Source organism: Dipteris shenzhenensis, chromosome 24, assembly GCF_047967505.1.
Source record: "Dipteris shenzhenensis isolate YYH24624 ecotype China chromosome 24, Dip_SZ_1.0, whole genome shotgun sequence".
Lineage (NCBI taxonomy): Eukaryota > Viridiplantae > Streptophyta > Polypodiopsida > Gleicheniales > Dipteridaceae > Dipteris > Dipteris shenzhenensis.
In genome coordinates, this window is record NC_141619.1 from 28,582,354 (window position 1) to 28,597,774 (window position 15,421).

The 15,421-nt window shown below is 42.7% G+C and overlaps 1 protein-coding gene across 6 annotated transcripts in view; it reads right to left on the reverse strand.

The window, feature by feature from the left end:
- Window positions 1–2,071: 2,071 nt before the first annotated feature.
- LOC147886454 (uncharacterized) overlaps window positions 2,072–15,421 on the reverse strand; it is a 225,903-nt gene continuing 212,553 nt past the window's right edge. For all 6 annotated transcript variants that reach the window (XM_087395193.1, XM_087395191.1, XM_087395192.1 and 3 more), the window contains exons 21-25: window positions 7,613–7,751; window positions 7,434–7,493; window positions 3,904–4,005; window positions 2,832–3,023; window positions 2,072–2,703 (exon numbers count right to left, since the gene is read on the reverse strand). In XM_087395193.1, coding sequence (XP_087251319.1) covers window positions 2,910–3,023; window positions 3,904–4,005; window positions 7,434–7,493; window positions 7,613–7,751 — 415 coding nt within the window. In that variant the 3' untranslated portion in view covers window positions 2,072–2,703; window positions 2,832–2,909. The remainder of the gene's footprint in view (window positions 2,704–2,831; window positions 3,024–3,903; window positions 4,006–7,433; window positions 7,494–7,612; window positions 7,752–15,421) is intronic.

The following is a 15,421-nucleotide window of genomic DNA, read 5'->3' on the forward strand; positions in this document are numbered from 1 at the left end:
CAAACACAGATCCGAGACCTTTTAACCGCTCACAGGCAAGCCTCCATGGTGCCAAGCTTTGGCTTCTGAGCCTGAGTCTTAGATCTCAGCATGCTACAACTCTCAAATAGTTGCTAGTCTCCGGGTTATATCTAATTTTGCTCAAGCTATTGATCTCTATAGAGTTTTCAGGTTATCAATCTATCAGCTTTTCAGTTTTTCAGTTTAGTAGTCTTAGTACCAAGCAAGGGCCTTAGTGCCCTTTGCTTCAGCCCACTGAGGCTTGTATGAGATCATCCTTTTGGTGTACTTTGTAGCTTGTCCCATAGGCCTGTGAGGTCTTCCGTGGACCTTAATACACCTCTCTCTCTCTCTCTCTCTCTCTCTCTCTCTCTCTCTCACGAGTGATGGACTACGAGGATCAGCATTGCCTAGCTCTTTATGTCAGGGAGGCCACTATGCTTCGACGAGACTACCTCAGAGACCATCAGCACAGACCGGAGCGTGATAGAGCCCAGCCTGATAGAGCTCAGGCACACGCTATACCAGAGGACAGAGACCAGGAGGGGCATGAGGAGGTCAGAGCTCACACAGGACACATGCCTCCACCCTGTGAATGTACATATGAGATGGTTTGTAGACACCGCAGGATCTTGTTACATAGGGGACGTACTCGCCGCTTCATCTCCAGACGATCCAGGATGATGGCAGCTTTTCGGAGGAGACTTACTCATGGAGATCTCGCCCCACCAGCCGCTCACCTCACCTTTGCTCAGATTTGTACTCTCATAGCAGGAGGCAGAGTCGATGGACAGGATTTCCAGTATTATTTTGGTTATCAGACTCCGTGACACCTGGACTTGTATCTTTGCATTGGCATATTGTACTCATCCCCCCATTTTGTACCCAGGGGCGGTTTTCTTGCATCTAGTTTACTTTGTATTTAGGCTCAGATTTGACATTATGTACTTTCACTTGGATTGTATTGCGTAGCACTTAGATGATATTCGACGATGCCTCTTCTTTGTGGCACGTTGATTTTGTGCTATCTTGTATGCAGAGTTCTTGATGTCCCATGAGCCCATTTGGCCTTTAGTGGACAATAATACACTTTCTTTCTTTCTTTCTTTCTCTCTCTCTCCCCCTCTCTCTCTCATATTTAGGAAAGTAAGAATGACAGAATAAACAAATTATTTAAACATAAAAAACTAAAGGAACCACTTCCATTTATGTACCGCTTCCTACAATGATGCAATATGAAATTCCTCACTTAAAAAAGCATATGCATACTTATTTTGACTCTTTTTGCAAAATTAAAAGAAAAACGGGCTGTTTAGCTCCCCGCTTTTTGTTTGTAACTTATGTTATTAATCCTCTAGAGAGGGTCCCTAAATGCCTTGTAGGGATTCCGAAACTTCTTAATTAGCCTAGATATCGTTCAATTGATATATCCTTTCAAACAATGTGCCCTCAAATGGACTCCATAAAATAGAGGGGAATACATCATCCTATAAAGCTAAGCATTGTGAATGTAAGTGGCCTTCAATTCCAAGAGGTAACCTACAAGCAAATCTCTAGTGAAGACCAAGGCTTTAACGGGTAATTAAAACCTCTGTATGTGTTAGTTGTTTGCAATTAAAGACCAAAGATGCAAGCAATGTAGTTAACTAAAAATTTGGGAGCCTAAAAACATGGTCCTCCATGCAATTTTTCAAGGTTTCCTTGTGGCTTCCATACATATCATGTGTATGTGCATATGCCCAACCCCACAAACATGCAATGCATGAACACATGCGCACGTCTCTTGGAAGAGGTTAATAAAAAATATAATGCATTCTCTTAATCTAAGGTACAACTCTCTAAAAATGTGATTATTTTATCTAGTCTCTCAACTAGAGTTTTTTTGGGCTAGATGACTAGGTTGTTGGGGTTTCTTGATACAATGAGAGATTTCATTTCCAAGAAAAAATGCATTCTCCTAATTCATGCTTCTTCCACCAATAGCACCACGATGGTTTTTTAGCTTCAGCTCTTAAATACTAAACTTTAAGAATATAAAGGAGATTGGAAAAGATTTTCAAGGAGTGTAGCTTACGAGAATTGGTTAGAGCTTTCTAGAACGAAATCTTCTGATCCAACAATACTATAGAGATTGTGGTCAAAGTCAAGGCCTAGGAAGTGACACAAAAAAAACATTACAACTTATACTCAAGCTAGCGCATGTCTAAAGTTTCCAAGGTCCAAGGTCATTCTATCTTGGAAGTAATCATAATGAACAGCATGAATGCAGAGAATGTTGGTTCAAAGAGCTTCCAAGCGCACTTTCTTTGTATACAGCCAAGGGCTTACACCTGCATTTTGTACCTTTTTGGGGAATTCCCCACTGCAAGTTATACTTCACAATGTCCCCCCCTCTTCCCCTTCTAGAAAATGAAGGAAACAGATAAATAAAATTTCATGTGGACCCATGTGTTAGGATCCAGAATAATGTTACATTGGAGACCCACAACCAACTTAAAGCTCTTAGCTCATTTCATAGTTTATTCAATACATTCCCTCAATATTTTCTACTACTTTAGGTTGGGTAGGCATAGGAAAATTCCCGCAATTACAGCTACAGCATGAAGACAAAACTACCTAAGCCAGCTACATGGCAGGATCAATGGTGTGATAAGTTGAAGGACTTGACTACGTCCCTTGACACAGCCTCCTCGATGATCTTCACTGTAAGCATAGAAAATACCAAAACATTGGCCATCTCCAGCCTTCATTCTCCTGAAAAACCCTTGATCGCACTTCCTGAAACTTCAAAAAAGGATGCAAAAACAGTACATAACAAATGGGAAACGCACCTGTAGGTTTACAGTGATGTAGCTTGTATGATGGGGAACTTCATGTATGGCTAAAACATCTGAGCAAAGAATAGTACTTCACTTGACAAATCCAAACACTGATTTTGTCCTGCTGCCCCCTTCACCATACTGTTCATTCCACTGCCGCATCTGAACCATGCTGCTTGCATCATAAGTGATAGACATTCCAATCTGCATAATGCCATCATAAGAATTTCTTAAAGAGTTAGCTCTGCTGGATGCAGACATTCTTGGAAATGACTTAGAGAGAATCGATAATGTACTACAATAAACTGGTTTTAAAATAAGATTAAAAAAATCCAAGATAAGCAGACCCTCTCAAACAGATATAAACTACCTGCTGGAGAGCATATTGTATTGGTCCAGCAGATTCTGATAGGTTATTCTCAGTGGTGTCAAGCAACAACCTCATATCTATTGGCTGGACCTCTTTGGTACCACTATATATCATCAGCAATTAGTCTACCGATTGCTACAAAAGCTTAACTGTTGCACTCTCAACAGTTGCTGCAACTCCCCTTAGGGCATCATCTACCAGTGTCTCCATGCGAAAGGCACTTGTCAGCACATCAAGTGGATTGCTACAAAAGCTTAACTGTTGCACTCTCAACAGTTGCTGCAACTCCCCTTAGGGAATCATCTACCAGTGTCTCCATGCGAAAGGCACTTGTCAGCTCCAGATTCCAGTACAGTCGTGGGTTTGTCATATGAACCAGATATATTCTTGATAGTATTTACAATTGATTTGGTATTATCATAGGTGCTCCTCAAAGAATTGCCTGCATTATCAACTGAATCCTGAAACGAGTCTCGGATATTTGATTGCATTTACAAGAACAGGCTTAGCCTCCACAAAAGCATCTGATATGGACTTTGAAGCCAGAGAAAGTGTATCAAGTCCTGAGTCCCGGCTTCGCAGAAGGGTGTGATCCAGGCAACAGTGTCTAATGGTTATGTAGGAAGGAAGAGCCTAATGGTTGACCCCAGAGAACAAACTGGAACAAAAGGGGGAGAGAGAGAGAGAGAGAGAGAGAGAGAGAGAGAGAGAGACCTTTATTTTTGATTGAATGAAGTCTTCTAAACACAATGCTCGAAGAGATACTTGACGATCTTTTTGCTGGGCGGCGACACCAGAAAGCCCATCAACCTTTGCCTGAGCATTCATAACTGGTCAGTATTTGCGAGGGAGCTAAGTGAACATCTAACTTAAAAATTTGTTTCTTAATCACACTATGCTGTCCACCTCAGCTTAAAGATGCTTTACTGATTATCTTACATCTATGAAGCATTGAATCTTCAAATTGCAAAGCATAAAATGAGATTTACTTGAGAAACAAACAAATAATAAACATTGGATAGTAGTAAATATGCCACATCATTAGAATAACACATTCGAACATGGTGCTTTGAGACAGGAGGTGATGTCCTCTTAGAGACACTCTTGTCAGATGCAGACGTTATAGAGGCAAGCTTCATTGCACATTTTTATGGTGTCGTGAGAGAGAAACACCCACAAAAATCACGTACATGTATCATATGCAGCATACAAACAAATCCTATAGGAGCAGCTTCTTTGTCCAATAACACTCAGAGCACGGCCGTATTTGTTTTAGGTACCCAGGAAGACATACACAGGTCAATTTCCATGCAATCACACTTGACAACCTATACCTATCTAGTTGTGAAGTTTGAAGGGCACAGAACTTGGCATGAATTCAGCCAGGAGCACACAAATGAGTAAGGGGTATGAGGCCCTATTTGGCCTGACTTTCAAGACATAGAAACAAAATCTTGACTCATCAGTTAGACCAACGGCAATGCAAGCTTGGGCAGTTTGGGGACTGGAATGCAGCAACACAGATTGGTTACATTTTGAGAGGCTTCAGGTCCTCATCTTTTGGATCTTATAAGAAGCAAGCACTCGGCACACATCACAACATTTTGGTACATTTTGCTGCCACCCTAATAATTTTAAGCACAGCCTTTTGAGAGGGTACTGAGCGGGGGGGACTCTACTTCAAGAAAATCTGGGCTCTCTCGGCTAGCAGTAAATCCTCGTGTTTTTTCCAACCTAAAATATTAACGATCAAAAGGGGGGCGAGGTGCATTAATAACAGAATACCAGCTTGGATAGCTCGTGTACCATGAGAAGCCCTTAATCATTTGTCCACCTACAGGTGACCCAGGACAGGGAATCCAGCTATCTTCACGCGAAGCCCTAGTTCTACCAAGAGCAATTTCTTTGCCTCACCATATATGGCCACATCATAAGACCAAGGTATCTTAGGATCCACCTCTCACATGCTTTACGCATGGCCCTTGAGCGATGAGTCCCTTAGAACTTAGCTTTGCATTGAGAGATACCAAGGACCATTTGGGGATCAGATACCCACGGAGCAGCCCATATGCCAGTCATGCAACCTGAATAAGGTTCAGTCCAAGACACTCCACATTTAGATATCCATTGTACTTCTGCTTATCCCTTGCCCCAGCCTGAAATTCGTACCAACAGCTTTCTGTACAACTTGCTCCATTCCTATAATTTGCTCGCCTATACAGCCCGTACAACTGTACGAAATTGCCGTACACCTGCGATGCCCGTACAGCCCACGCTTGTAGCAGCTCAAGGTTCCTGTCCATACAATGTTCCGCACTTGCATCGCTAGGCAGCTTGTCCGTACACTCATACACCCTGCGCAAGCCTTCCATACAGGTGCAATCCGCGAGTGCCGTACAGTTGTACCTGGCCGTACATCTACGTTCCAACCCATACAGACATACGGCTGTTTTGCCTAGAGCTCAGTTTGCATGTGTCTCCCATTACCCCGTACCCTGCCGTACACTTGCGACGTAGAGCGGAACTGTCGTACACATGCAGCACCCATACAGCCGATGCTTGCAGCAGCTCGAGGTTCCTGTCCGTACACTGTTCCGCACGTGCGTTGCCAGCGAGCTTGTCCGTATGCCTATACACCCTATGCAATCCTGCAGTATTGGTGTAGTGCGTGAGTGCTGTACAGTTGTACCTGGCCGCACATCTGTGTTCCAACCCGTACAGACGTACGGCTATTTTGCCTAGCGCTCAATTCGCATGTGTCTCCCGTTACCCCGTACCCTGCCGTGCACTTGCGATGTACAGTCCACGCTAAGACGTACGGCCCGTACACTGCTGTCCGTACCGTTGCAAGCGTCGTACCACTTGCAGGTTTTCTTTGCAGGGTCTCCTTGCAAGATCATTTTGCAGGTGTGCAAGTGTTTCTTTTTGCAGAGAATATGGGGCTTCTGGGTCCTTTGTAGGCACATTGCAATTTTGGTGTGCTTTTGTGCATGCTTGGACAGACATTCCAAGCAGATTGTAGATTTGTCCAGAAATTGGGGCTTTTAGTCTCGCATTCCAATTTTGCAAACAAATTTGGGGCTTTTGCAGACAATTGCAAAATTTAGGGGTTTCAGTCAATTTTCCCTCTTTCAGTTGCAATTTCTTGCAAAAATTTGGGGCTTTTGCATTTTGGATGCAATTTGGCAGTGGATAGACAATTTGGGAGTTTTGCAGACCAATGAAATGCGTCTAGGCCTTAAATATTTCGGCATATTGCTTCTCTTTGGTAGAGCAGCTAGACGACATTTTATATTACTTGTAAAGCTTTATTGGCTAATTCTTTTACATTTGTACAAATATTTAAGCCTTGTAAATTAAGCCATGAACAACATCGTTTTCTATTCAGCCATCACAAGAAGTCTTCTTGAGTATTCTCGAGCAGTTTCACAATTAACATTTATTCGTTTGGTGTAGCAAATATTTTGATATAAGAATGCTGAGATTTCAGTTCTTAACCCATGGAATTGTGATACATGACAAGTATCTTTCCTTAGTCGGACCTTTCCATACACACCTATTTAACCCTGTCTAAGAAAACTCATCCTGCAAGAGAGGTCATCACCCATCCACATGACGATTACAATGCCTTTTGCATCCCTAGTCACCCCCCTGTACTCACCCCCATGACTCTTTTGGCAACTTGCCAACATGGATGACCCACTTGTGCCAAATATAGGCCTTGTGAGTAGCCAGTCGTCTTGCAACTGACACCAAGAACCTTACAATGCAGCCTTTCACCTTGGTTAAGTCTGATTACTCTCATCAAGAACATAACAACAATTCTATTCCTTGATAAGTAAGTCGACATAACGGTCAGTTCTTATGGTTCTCCATCACGGCATAATGACATTACAGTGCAGAGTAGTTGCAATTTTGTCTCTTAAAACAAAAACCCTACTTATGATAGAGTTTGGTAAATTCCAGCATTAAAAAGGTCAGCAGCCATCTATACACATACAATTCTAAGCATCTAAAGGAAAAAGGTATCGATTTTAAAATTATCCATCTACAAAGGCCATAAACTTCTTATGTATGCTTTCAGTTTTACAGAGCCAATGAAAAAGGGGGAAAAACTGAATTGATGAAGTCGTTTACTATGCAACAAAATGGAGGAGCTGCGTAATTGAAGTTAATGCCAATGTCTTGGATATACCGTCCTTGAACAGTTCTAATTAAAAGCTAAACGTGTAAAGCTCACTGACCTGTTTCTCTACTTCTAGAAACTCACGTATGGGCCGATATGCTGCAGCCACACAAAGGTTCTGCAGACATGATATAGAAATCAATCACATGCAAAAGGTGATGAATATTTCTGGGAAGCTAAAATTCCATGATCCTAGGAAATCCTCACTTTGTATTCTTGTGCGAAGTAGTAATTTACCTTCAAATCACTACCAGAAAAACCTTCTGTTTGAGAGGCTAGTTCCTGAAAATTGAAATTTTCGCCCAAGTCCTCCTCAGCAAGTAGCACATGTAATATTTTTTCTCGATTTTGTGCATCCGGGAGATCAACAAAAATTCTTCATTCATAAACACAATTGCCGTCAATTTAATACGAAAGAAACCCTTTAGTTGAAAAGAGTACATAGTTGGAATCTTCTTCATGGATAATAAATCTACAAAACACATGTGGCCTTGACATAAGGCATTAACACATCGTTTTGCACACAAAAGAGTACAAACCATGCTTAATAAACATAAACATAAAAGACAACAATTCTTTAAAAAATGTCCCTATTCAGTGTGTTTAAGCTAGACAAGCCTATTACTTTGATGCCTGTAGTTTACAAACTCATTGCCAAAATGATTGTGTATAGGCTTCATGGGATACTGAATGCGGGCCTTCATCCTCATCAGTATGGGTTTGTGCCACGAAGACAAATCCATGACAATATCTCCAATGCATTGACTGCAATTGAATATGCTAAGTACTCGCATCAAGATGTGCTCATATTGCAAGTAGATATCACTAAGGCATTTGACACTGTTCAATGGGATTTTATCTCTCAAATCATGACAAAGTTGGGCTTTGGTACCAAGATAGCAAATGCAATTTATTGGCTTTATTCTGGCTCTACTTCTCAGTGCATTCTTGGGGGTCATCTATCTCGGTCATGGACATTGGGTAGATCAGTTAGACAAGGCTGCCCTCTTAGTGCTCTCTTCTATGCCATTGCGACCCATCCCCTCTTGATGTATCTTGATCATCTTACAAACACAGGACAGATGACTGGTCTTAAAATCCCTAGGGCTGCATCTTTTTTGGCACAAGCATATGTTGATGATTCCTTCTTTATGCCACAGAACTCTCCCCGGGAAGTTCACATGCTAATGACCACACTACCATTGTATGGATTAGCAGCGGGATTGCATGTCAACTTTGACAAATCTAAATTGCTTCCCCTGAAACAATGTGACTGGCATTCTATTCTCTGGCCAGGTCAGGTAGTGCATTCCAAAGATGTAGTCAAGCATTTGGGATATCCAATAGGATGGCATATCACCAGGAAGCAGCAGTTAAAATGGATCTTCCAAAGACTTCAACATAAACTGGAATATTGAAAAATTTCTACTTGGCCACTTCATGTCAGGCTTAGAATAGTACAGTCCATTGTAATGTCCTATGTTCAGTTCTTTTTGCCTTTGCTACAGTGGTCCTCCAGAGATATTACAGTCCATTGTAATATTTCAGCGGGGGGGGCAGCGGGAGAGGGAGGGTGGGGGAGAGAAAGGGGGCGGGGGAGGGAGGGGGCGGGGGGGCAACGGGTGGGGGAGAGGGGGCGGGGGAGGGGGAGGGGGGCGAGGGGGGGAGGGCAGCAGGTGGGGAGAGGGAGGGCAAGGAGGGAGAGGGAGGGGGCGGGTGGGCTGGCAGGGGGGGAGAGGGAGAGCGGGGAGGAGGAAGGGAGGGAGGAGGGAGAGGGGGCTGGCGAAGGGGAGGGAGAGGAGGAGAAGCAAGGGGAGGGAGAGGGCGGGCAGCGAGGGTGAGAGAGAGGGAGAGAGAGGGAGAGGGGGCTGGCTGAGAGAGGGAGAGCAGCTCACAGGGAGAGGAGCAGCTCAATTCCAACTGACATTTGCTTAGTGATGTGTTTTGTTTCTGGGATCTTCTTAAATTCACATTGTTGCAAATGGTAAATACAGCATGGCAAAATCGGTGATTGGAGGCCAATCATGCTCATGCCAGTCATTTACAAGATCATTGCCAAAATGGTGGTTGATCGGATTAAAGGTTATTTGCATGATGGGTTGCATCCCTTGTTAGAATTATAGATATAATTCAGCAGTGACCAATGTAATTTAATAAGCTAGTTAGGGGCACTTTTTCCCCTTTAAGAGGTTTTTCCCCCTAACCGTAGTTAGTTCACTAACTATGGTTAGTGACTACTAAGGTTTTGTCACTAGGACAAAACCTTATCTCTCACTCATTGAGTTGTACTCTTCACACTCTTCTATTGCAACTCAGCTATCAAGCTTTCAGCTCTCCAGCTCTCACTCTCTTGCTCTCTCTCTCTCTCTCTCCATTCTCTCACATCCCTCCCAATATGGCTTTGTTCCACATCGCCATATCACAGATAACATTGCCAATGCTTATATTGGGATTGAATGCCAAATACACGCAGCAGGATGTTCTACTCTTGCAAGTAGATATTGCAAAAGCCTTTGACACAGTTCAATGGGATTTCATCTTGCAAACTATGCGAGCTTTGGGGTTTGGGCAGCAGGTTATTTATTGGGTTTATAGAGATAGCAATGCGGCTTGCATTCTTTTTGAGGATATCTCTGATGAGTGGACTCTTCGTTGTTCGGTCGGCCAGTGATGCCCTCTCAGTGCTTTATTGTATGCCATTGCTACTCATCCTATGCTGCAATATATTGATCATCTTGTGGCTACATGATCACTTCATGGCTTGGAATTGGATGCTAATCACAGGGATTTCATCTCGCAAACTATGCGAGCTTTGGGGTTTGGGTAGCAGGTTATTCATTGGCTTTATAGAGATAGCAATGCGGCTTGCATTCTTTTTGGGGATATCTCTGATGAGTGGACTCTTCGTTGTTCGGTCCGCCAGTGATGCCCTCTCAGTGCTTTATTGTATGCCATTGCTACTCATCCTATGCTGATATATATTGATCATCTTGTGGCTACATGATCACTTCATGGCTTGGAATTGGATGCTAATCGCAGCATGGTTGCTCAAGCTTATGCTGATGATTCTTTCTTTACCCTTAAGAATACGCCCCATGATCTTGGTGCCTTGATGCAGGTCCTCTCTGTTTATGGTTTGGCAAGTGGTCTTCATGTTAATTTTCAGAAGTCTAAGCTGCTCCCTTTGCATTCCAAAGACTGACATAGTCTATTATGGCCCGAGGCTATCATTCCACCCACTCAGTTTGTTCATCATCTTGGTTACCCTTTGGGGTGGGAACTCACTCGCCGACAACAAACTGATTGGATTTTGGCTAAGCTTCAGAAAAAGCTTGAGTATTGGAAACTGGCAACCTGGCCTTTGCACGTTCGTCATCGAATAGTGCAATCCATCCTTGTGGCATATATTCAATTTCACTTGCCATTAATCATGCTCACTAAGGCAGATCTTACATCTTTCATGTCTGTCTTTATGGGAAATCTTCTCGCGATCCAAACATGCAAGAAAAAGTCTCACGCTGCTTTCGATGCATCACATTTGTTCTCCCAAGATGCATGGTGGATTGAGCATCACGGATATTCATGTGCATATTCTTACCGCAATTTTTGCAAGGTGATCAGCCTTGGGCTCTTATGATTAGGACTCTGGTCACTCATATCAGTATTTCTGTGTTTGGTCATTGGCAACTCGATCAATGGGATTTCTTTTTTGGCTGCATTGATGGCACTTTGCCTGGCTGCCCTTTGTCTCCCGCTTGCTTCTTGACTACAAGCATGTTCTTTCTCATCTGGAATGGAATGGACGGCAAACTTTGCTTGGGAATTCTTTGAGAGCTGAAAGCATTCACTGGTCGAAAGTCTTTCACCCTCCCTTGGCTTTATAGGAATCTCATTGTTCCTACTTTGTCTCGTTTAAAGGCATCACCTCGGTTGCTGATGTTATAGATGATACTGGTACTATGCTCCCCTTTTCTCTAGCAGCCACTACATATGGATTGGGCTCTCATTATCGTCCTTTGTGGCAACAAATTACTTCTATGCTTTCACCTTTTGTTCCGATTCCTCCTTTGGAACTCCAGGACCCGGCTGGAAGATTGGACTTTGACTTCTCTAGGGTCCTCTTCTTGTCCTTTGAGGCTATCTCAGATTACTGTACCTGCATTGTATAAAATCCTTTTACATCAATCTTGGGTTTCAGAGAGAGGTGATTCTGTTTGGCGAATGCATCGCCTAGCCAAGTGGTGGAGGAAAAGATTACAGCAACTTTGGGCCTATAAAGTACTGCTTCGGCAACATGTTTTCTTTTGGCGAGTTCTTTTGGGAGTGTGTGTGTGGATAGAAACCACAAAGTCTTTGGTGATCCAGTTTTTTCTACTTTTGTTTTCTTCCATTGTTCTTTGCAGCAATCGCTTTTCGATTGTCTGCAAACTCACTACATAGATCATGATGTATATTTGTCCTACATGGAGAGTTTCTCTTGATGCAATCTTTCAATTACCAGTTTTCTGGGATAGCTATCTTGTAATATATAGCATTCAAAGTTTTCAGGAAAAAAAAAGAAAAAAGTGTGTATGTGTGTTTATGTGTGTTCGTGCTGCATGCATAAGGGGCAACGAGTGTAGTAGCTTGACTTTGATTTTACAAATTGCATCATCAATCCCTCTCTGAAGTAAAGAAGTTATCTCATATACAAATTGCGTACATAGAAAAAAATCTCCTAGAAAAAAATCTCCTTTGGTAAAGCCTTCATGAGAATATTAGTTGGACTTTCCCTGGTAGAAGTCCATATTTTTACCTTTTCAGAAAGGAGGTAATATCTAGCATACAGTGCTAGTCCAAGAAGATCCAAAGAATTCTTGGGCAAAGAAATGCATGATTGATTGTCACACCAATAGGGACTACACTCTCTTGTGCTATGCAAAGATCAAGTAATTTCAAAAGCCATATTCTCATTGGAAGAAAGGCCTTAATGTTTTGCTTCTTGCTAACACATGAAATACCACCAAGGCCGAGTGACAAAGTGTACTCTAGAGTGGACCTTATGTCTTTGCTACCCAATCAATCACTGTCAAAAAACCCTATAGCTATGGAATTTTGGGTTCCCATAAATAATCCCAAAAAGCATGGTACACTAAGAGTACAAGAGGATTTATTTGGGTTCCTCGAAAAAGGCTGTCTGAGGATGTAACATGTACTTACGGACACAACTCATTGCATATGAAATGGTAGGCCTAATGGAAGGTAAATTTAATTGTGTGTACGGCATCTAGATCTAGTACATCCACATCAAAATCCAACTTCAATCTTGCCTCCATGAACAAGCCATTAACATACTTTATCTGGCTAATAAAATTGCCATTATTGTACTGCTATGCTTCTTTGCACAAAAAATAATGTAGTTGTGAAAAATCTACTTCTCAAACTCTTTTCAAGCTGTGTTGGAAATGGAAGCAAGAGAACCGAGAGAATGGAGCTGAAGCAAGCTAGAATGAAATTGCAGCAACAATAATGAACTACAAAGCTAGGGTAGTCATAGAGATTAAACCCTAGAATGAACCCTAGCTAGGGTTAAAAGATGTGTGGTGACTAACTCCCCCAAAAACTCAACCTCTAACTGAGGTTAGGGGTAAAAAACCTTAATAAAGGAAAAAGTGCCCCTAGCCCCTTATTGGCCACTACCTTCGGAAATATAAATATTTCTAACACCCCCCTGCAGTGACAATGTCACAATGTACAAGGTGAACATCAATCACCAAATAGATATAAGTTTAAAGCTTTGCGAAAAGCCTCAAACTTTGTACGAGGTAATGCTTTGGTGAGCAGATCTGCCATGTTTTGTTCGATTGCAATAGCACTCTGACTGTCAGAGAGAATTGGAGTAGGCTCCTCCAATGATGCATGAAGATCACTTAGTAAACGCCTCAGCCAAATACACTCGACTGTGGTTGTGAAGGCTGCCTTGTACTCACCCTCACATGAAGTGGTAGCCACCATAGACTGTTTCTTGCTTAACCAAGAAATGCACAAGTGCCCAAGAAAGAAAGAGTTACCACTAGTGGACTGCCGAGTATCAAAATCACCAGCCCAATCTGAATCGATGTAAGCATGTAGGTGAAAGTCAGCCTCCCTGGGAAAGAGCAAACCAAGAGTTTGGGTGCCTTGCAGATAAGGGAGCACACGCTTCACAGCTTGCCAATGTGTAGTCTTTGGACTGTGCATAAACCTACTCAACTGGGACACTGCATATTGAATGTAAGGACGCGTGTTGCATAAATAAATAAGGCATCCCACAGCCTGGCTGTAAACAGAGGCATCAAAAGGTTCACTGGCATCATGAACGGACATCTTAAGCCCCGGCTCCATAGGAGTAGAGATAAGCTTGCAATTCTGAAATCTGAACCGTTCCGGGAGCTTACCAATATACTTGGACTGCAACAACCCAATAACTCTATCATCTTGTATAAACTGGATGCCCAAATAGTAGTGAAGCAACCCCACATCTGACATCTCAAACATCCGCCGTAATTCAGCCCTGAAATCTGCAATTTTTGCAGCATAAGTACCTGTGAGCAGCATGTCATCAGCGTAGATAACAATTATGAGAAAATCCCCCCCTTCTCTCATGTGGATTGTTCTGCATTCCTTGGCTAGTCAAAAAGGCCACGAGCTTGCTTCAAACCATACAAGGCCTTTCTCAACTTGCATACTTTGTCTTCCTTGCCAAATCCACAAATCCAATGGTCTAAGAAACATAGACCTCCTCCTAAAGGTCCCCATTCAAGAATGCAGTTTTAATGTCCAACTGATGGATCTTCCATCCATGAAATGCGGCCAATGCAACCACACACCTAACAGTGGTCATACAAGAAGTGGGAGCAAAGGTTTCATCATAATCTATGCCTTTTTGTTGTGCATAGCCCTTTGCTACAAGGCGAGCTTTGTACTTGTCAATGGACCCATCTGATTTTAGTTTGAGCTTATACACCCACTTCATGGCAATTGCCTTCTTGCCGGCAGGCAAGTACACCAACTCCTGAGTGTGGTTTTCTTAATGAAGTCAATCTCCGCTTGCATTGCATGCGTCCAATGCACATTGTCTCGTGCCATCAAAACTATCAGGCTCATGTGTCTCAAGTATGCTGCTGACCCAAACAAACTCACAGAAATGGGCATCCTCATTTCTCTAGTGCCACTCCGTGTATGGCTAGAAAGTGGTGTTGAAAGTTTACTGTCCTCAAGAGTGTGGAGCAACCAACGAGGTACTGATCTTGCTTCCTACACTGCTGTACTTTCACGTGCTACGACATCAACAATCTCTTCTTGAGAAACAAGCCCAGCCATAGGCTGAACTGAGGCATCACCCACTAAAGTATCTTGCTGCAAATTCTGATTTTCCACTGGCATATCATGTGCAACATCAAAGGAAATGGGCAGCATCCCGTCAGAGGGTTCAGAAGGACCCTGATTTCTCTCAAAACCAGCAAAGGGCAGATCTGCATTTTCAGCAAAGATAACATCCCGACTAATGATAACCTTCTTGGTTACAGGATTATAAAGTCTATACCCCTTGCTTTCATTGTTGTAGCCAATAAAGATGCACTTCTCTGCCTTGTCATCAACTTTGCCATGCAACTCTTGAGGCACATCTGCATACGCTACACAACCAAATGTACGGAAATAGCCCACATCGGGCTTACAACCAAACCATGCTTGATAAGGTGTCATGACCTTAAGAGCCTTCGTGGGACACCTCTATAAAATATGATTTGAGCACATGATGGCTTCCATCCAAAATTTGTGTGGCAACCCTTAGAATACATCTCCGCATCTCTGAAAGTGACCGATTTTTTCTTTCACCCTTTCCATTTTGTTGAGGAGTATACCTCACCGTAAACTGATGTGCAATGCCCTTCTCGGCAAAAAATTGTTGCAATGCCTCGGACATATATTCTCCCCCTCGATCTGAACGGAGGGTATGCAACCAGGGTTCATATTGATTTTCAAACAAGGCAACAAAGTGTTTGACCACTTTGCAAACTTCAAACT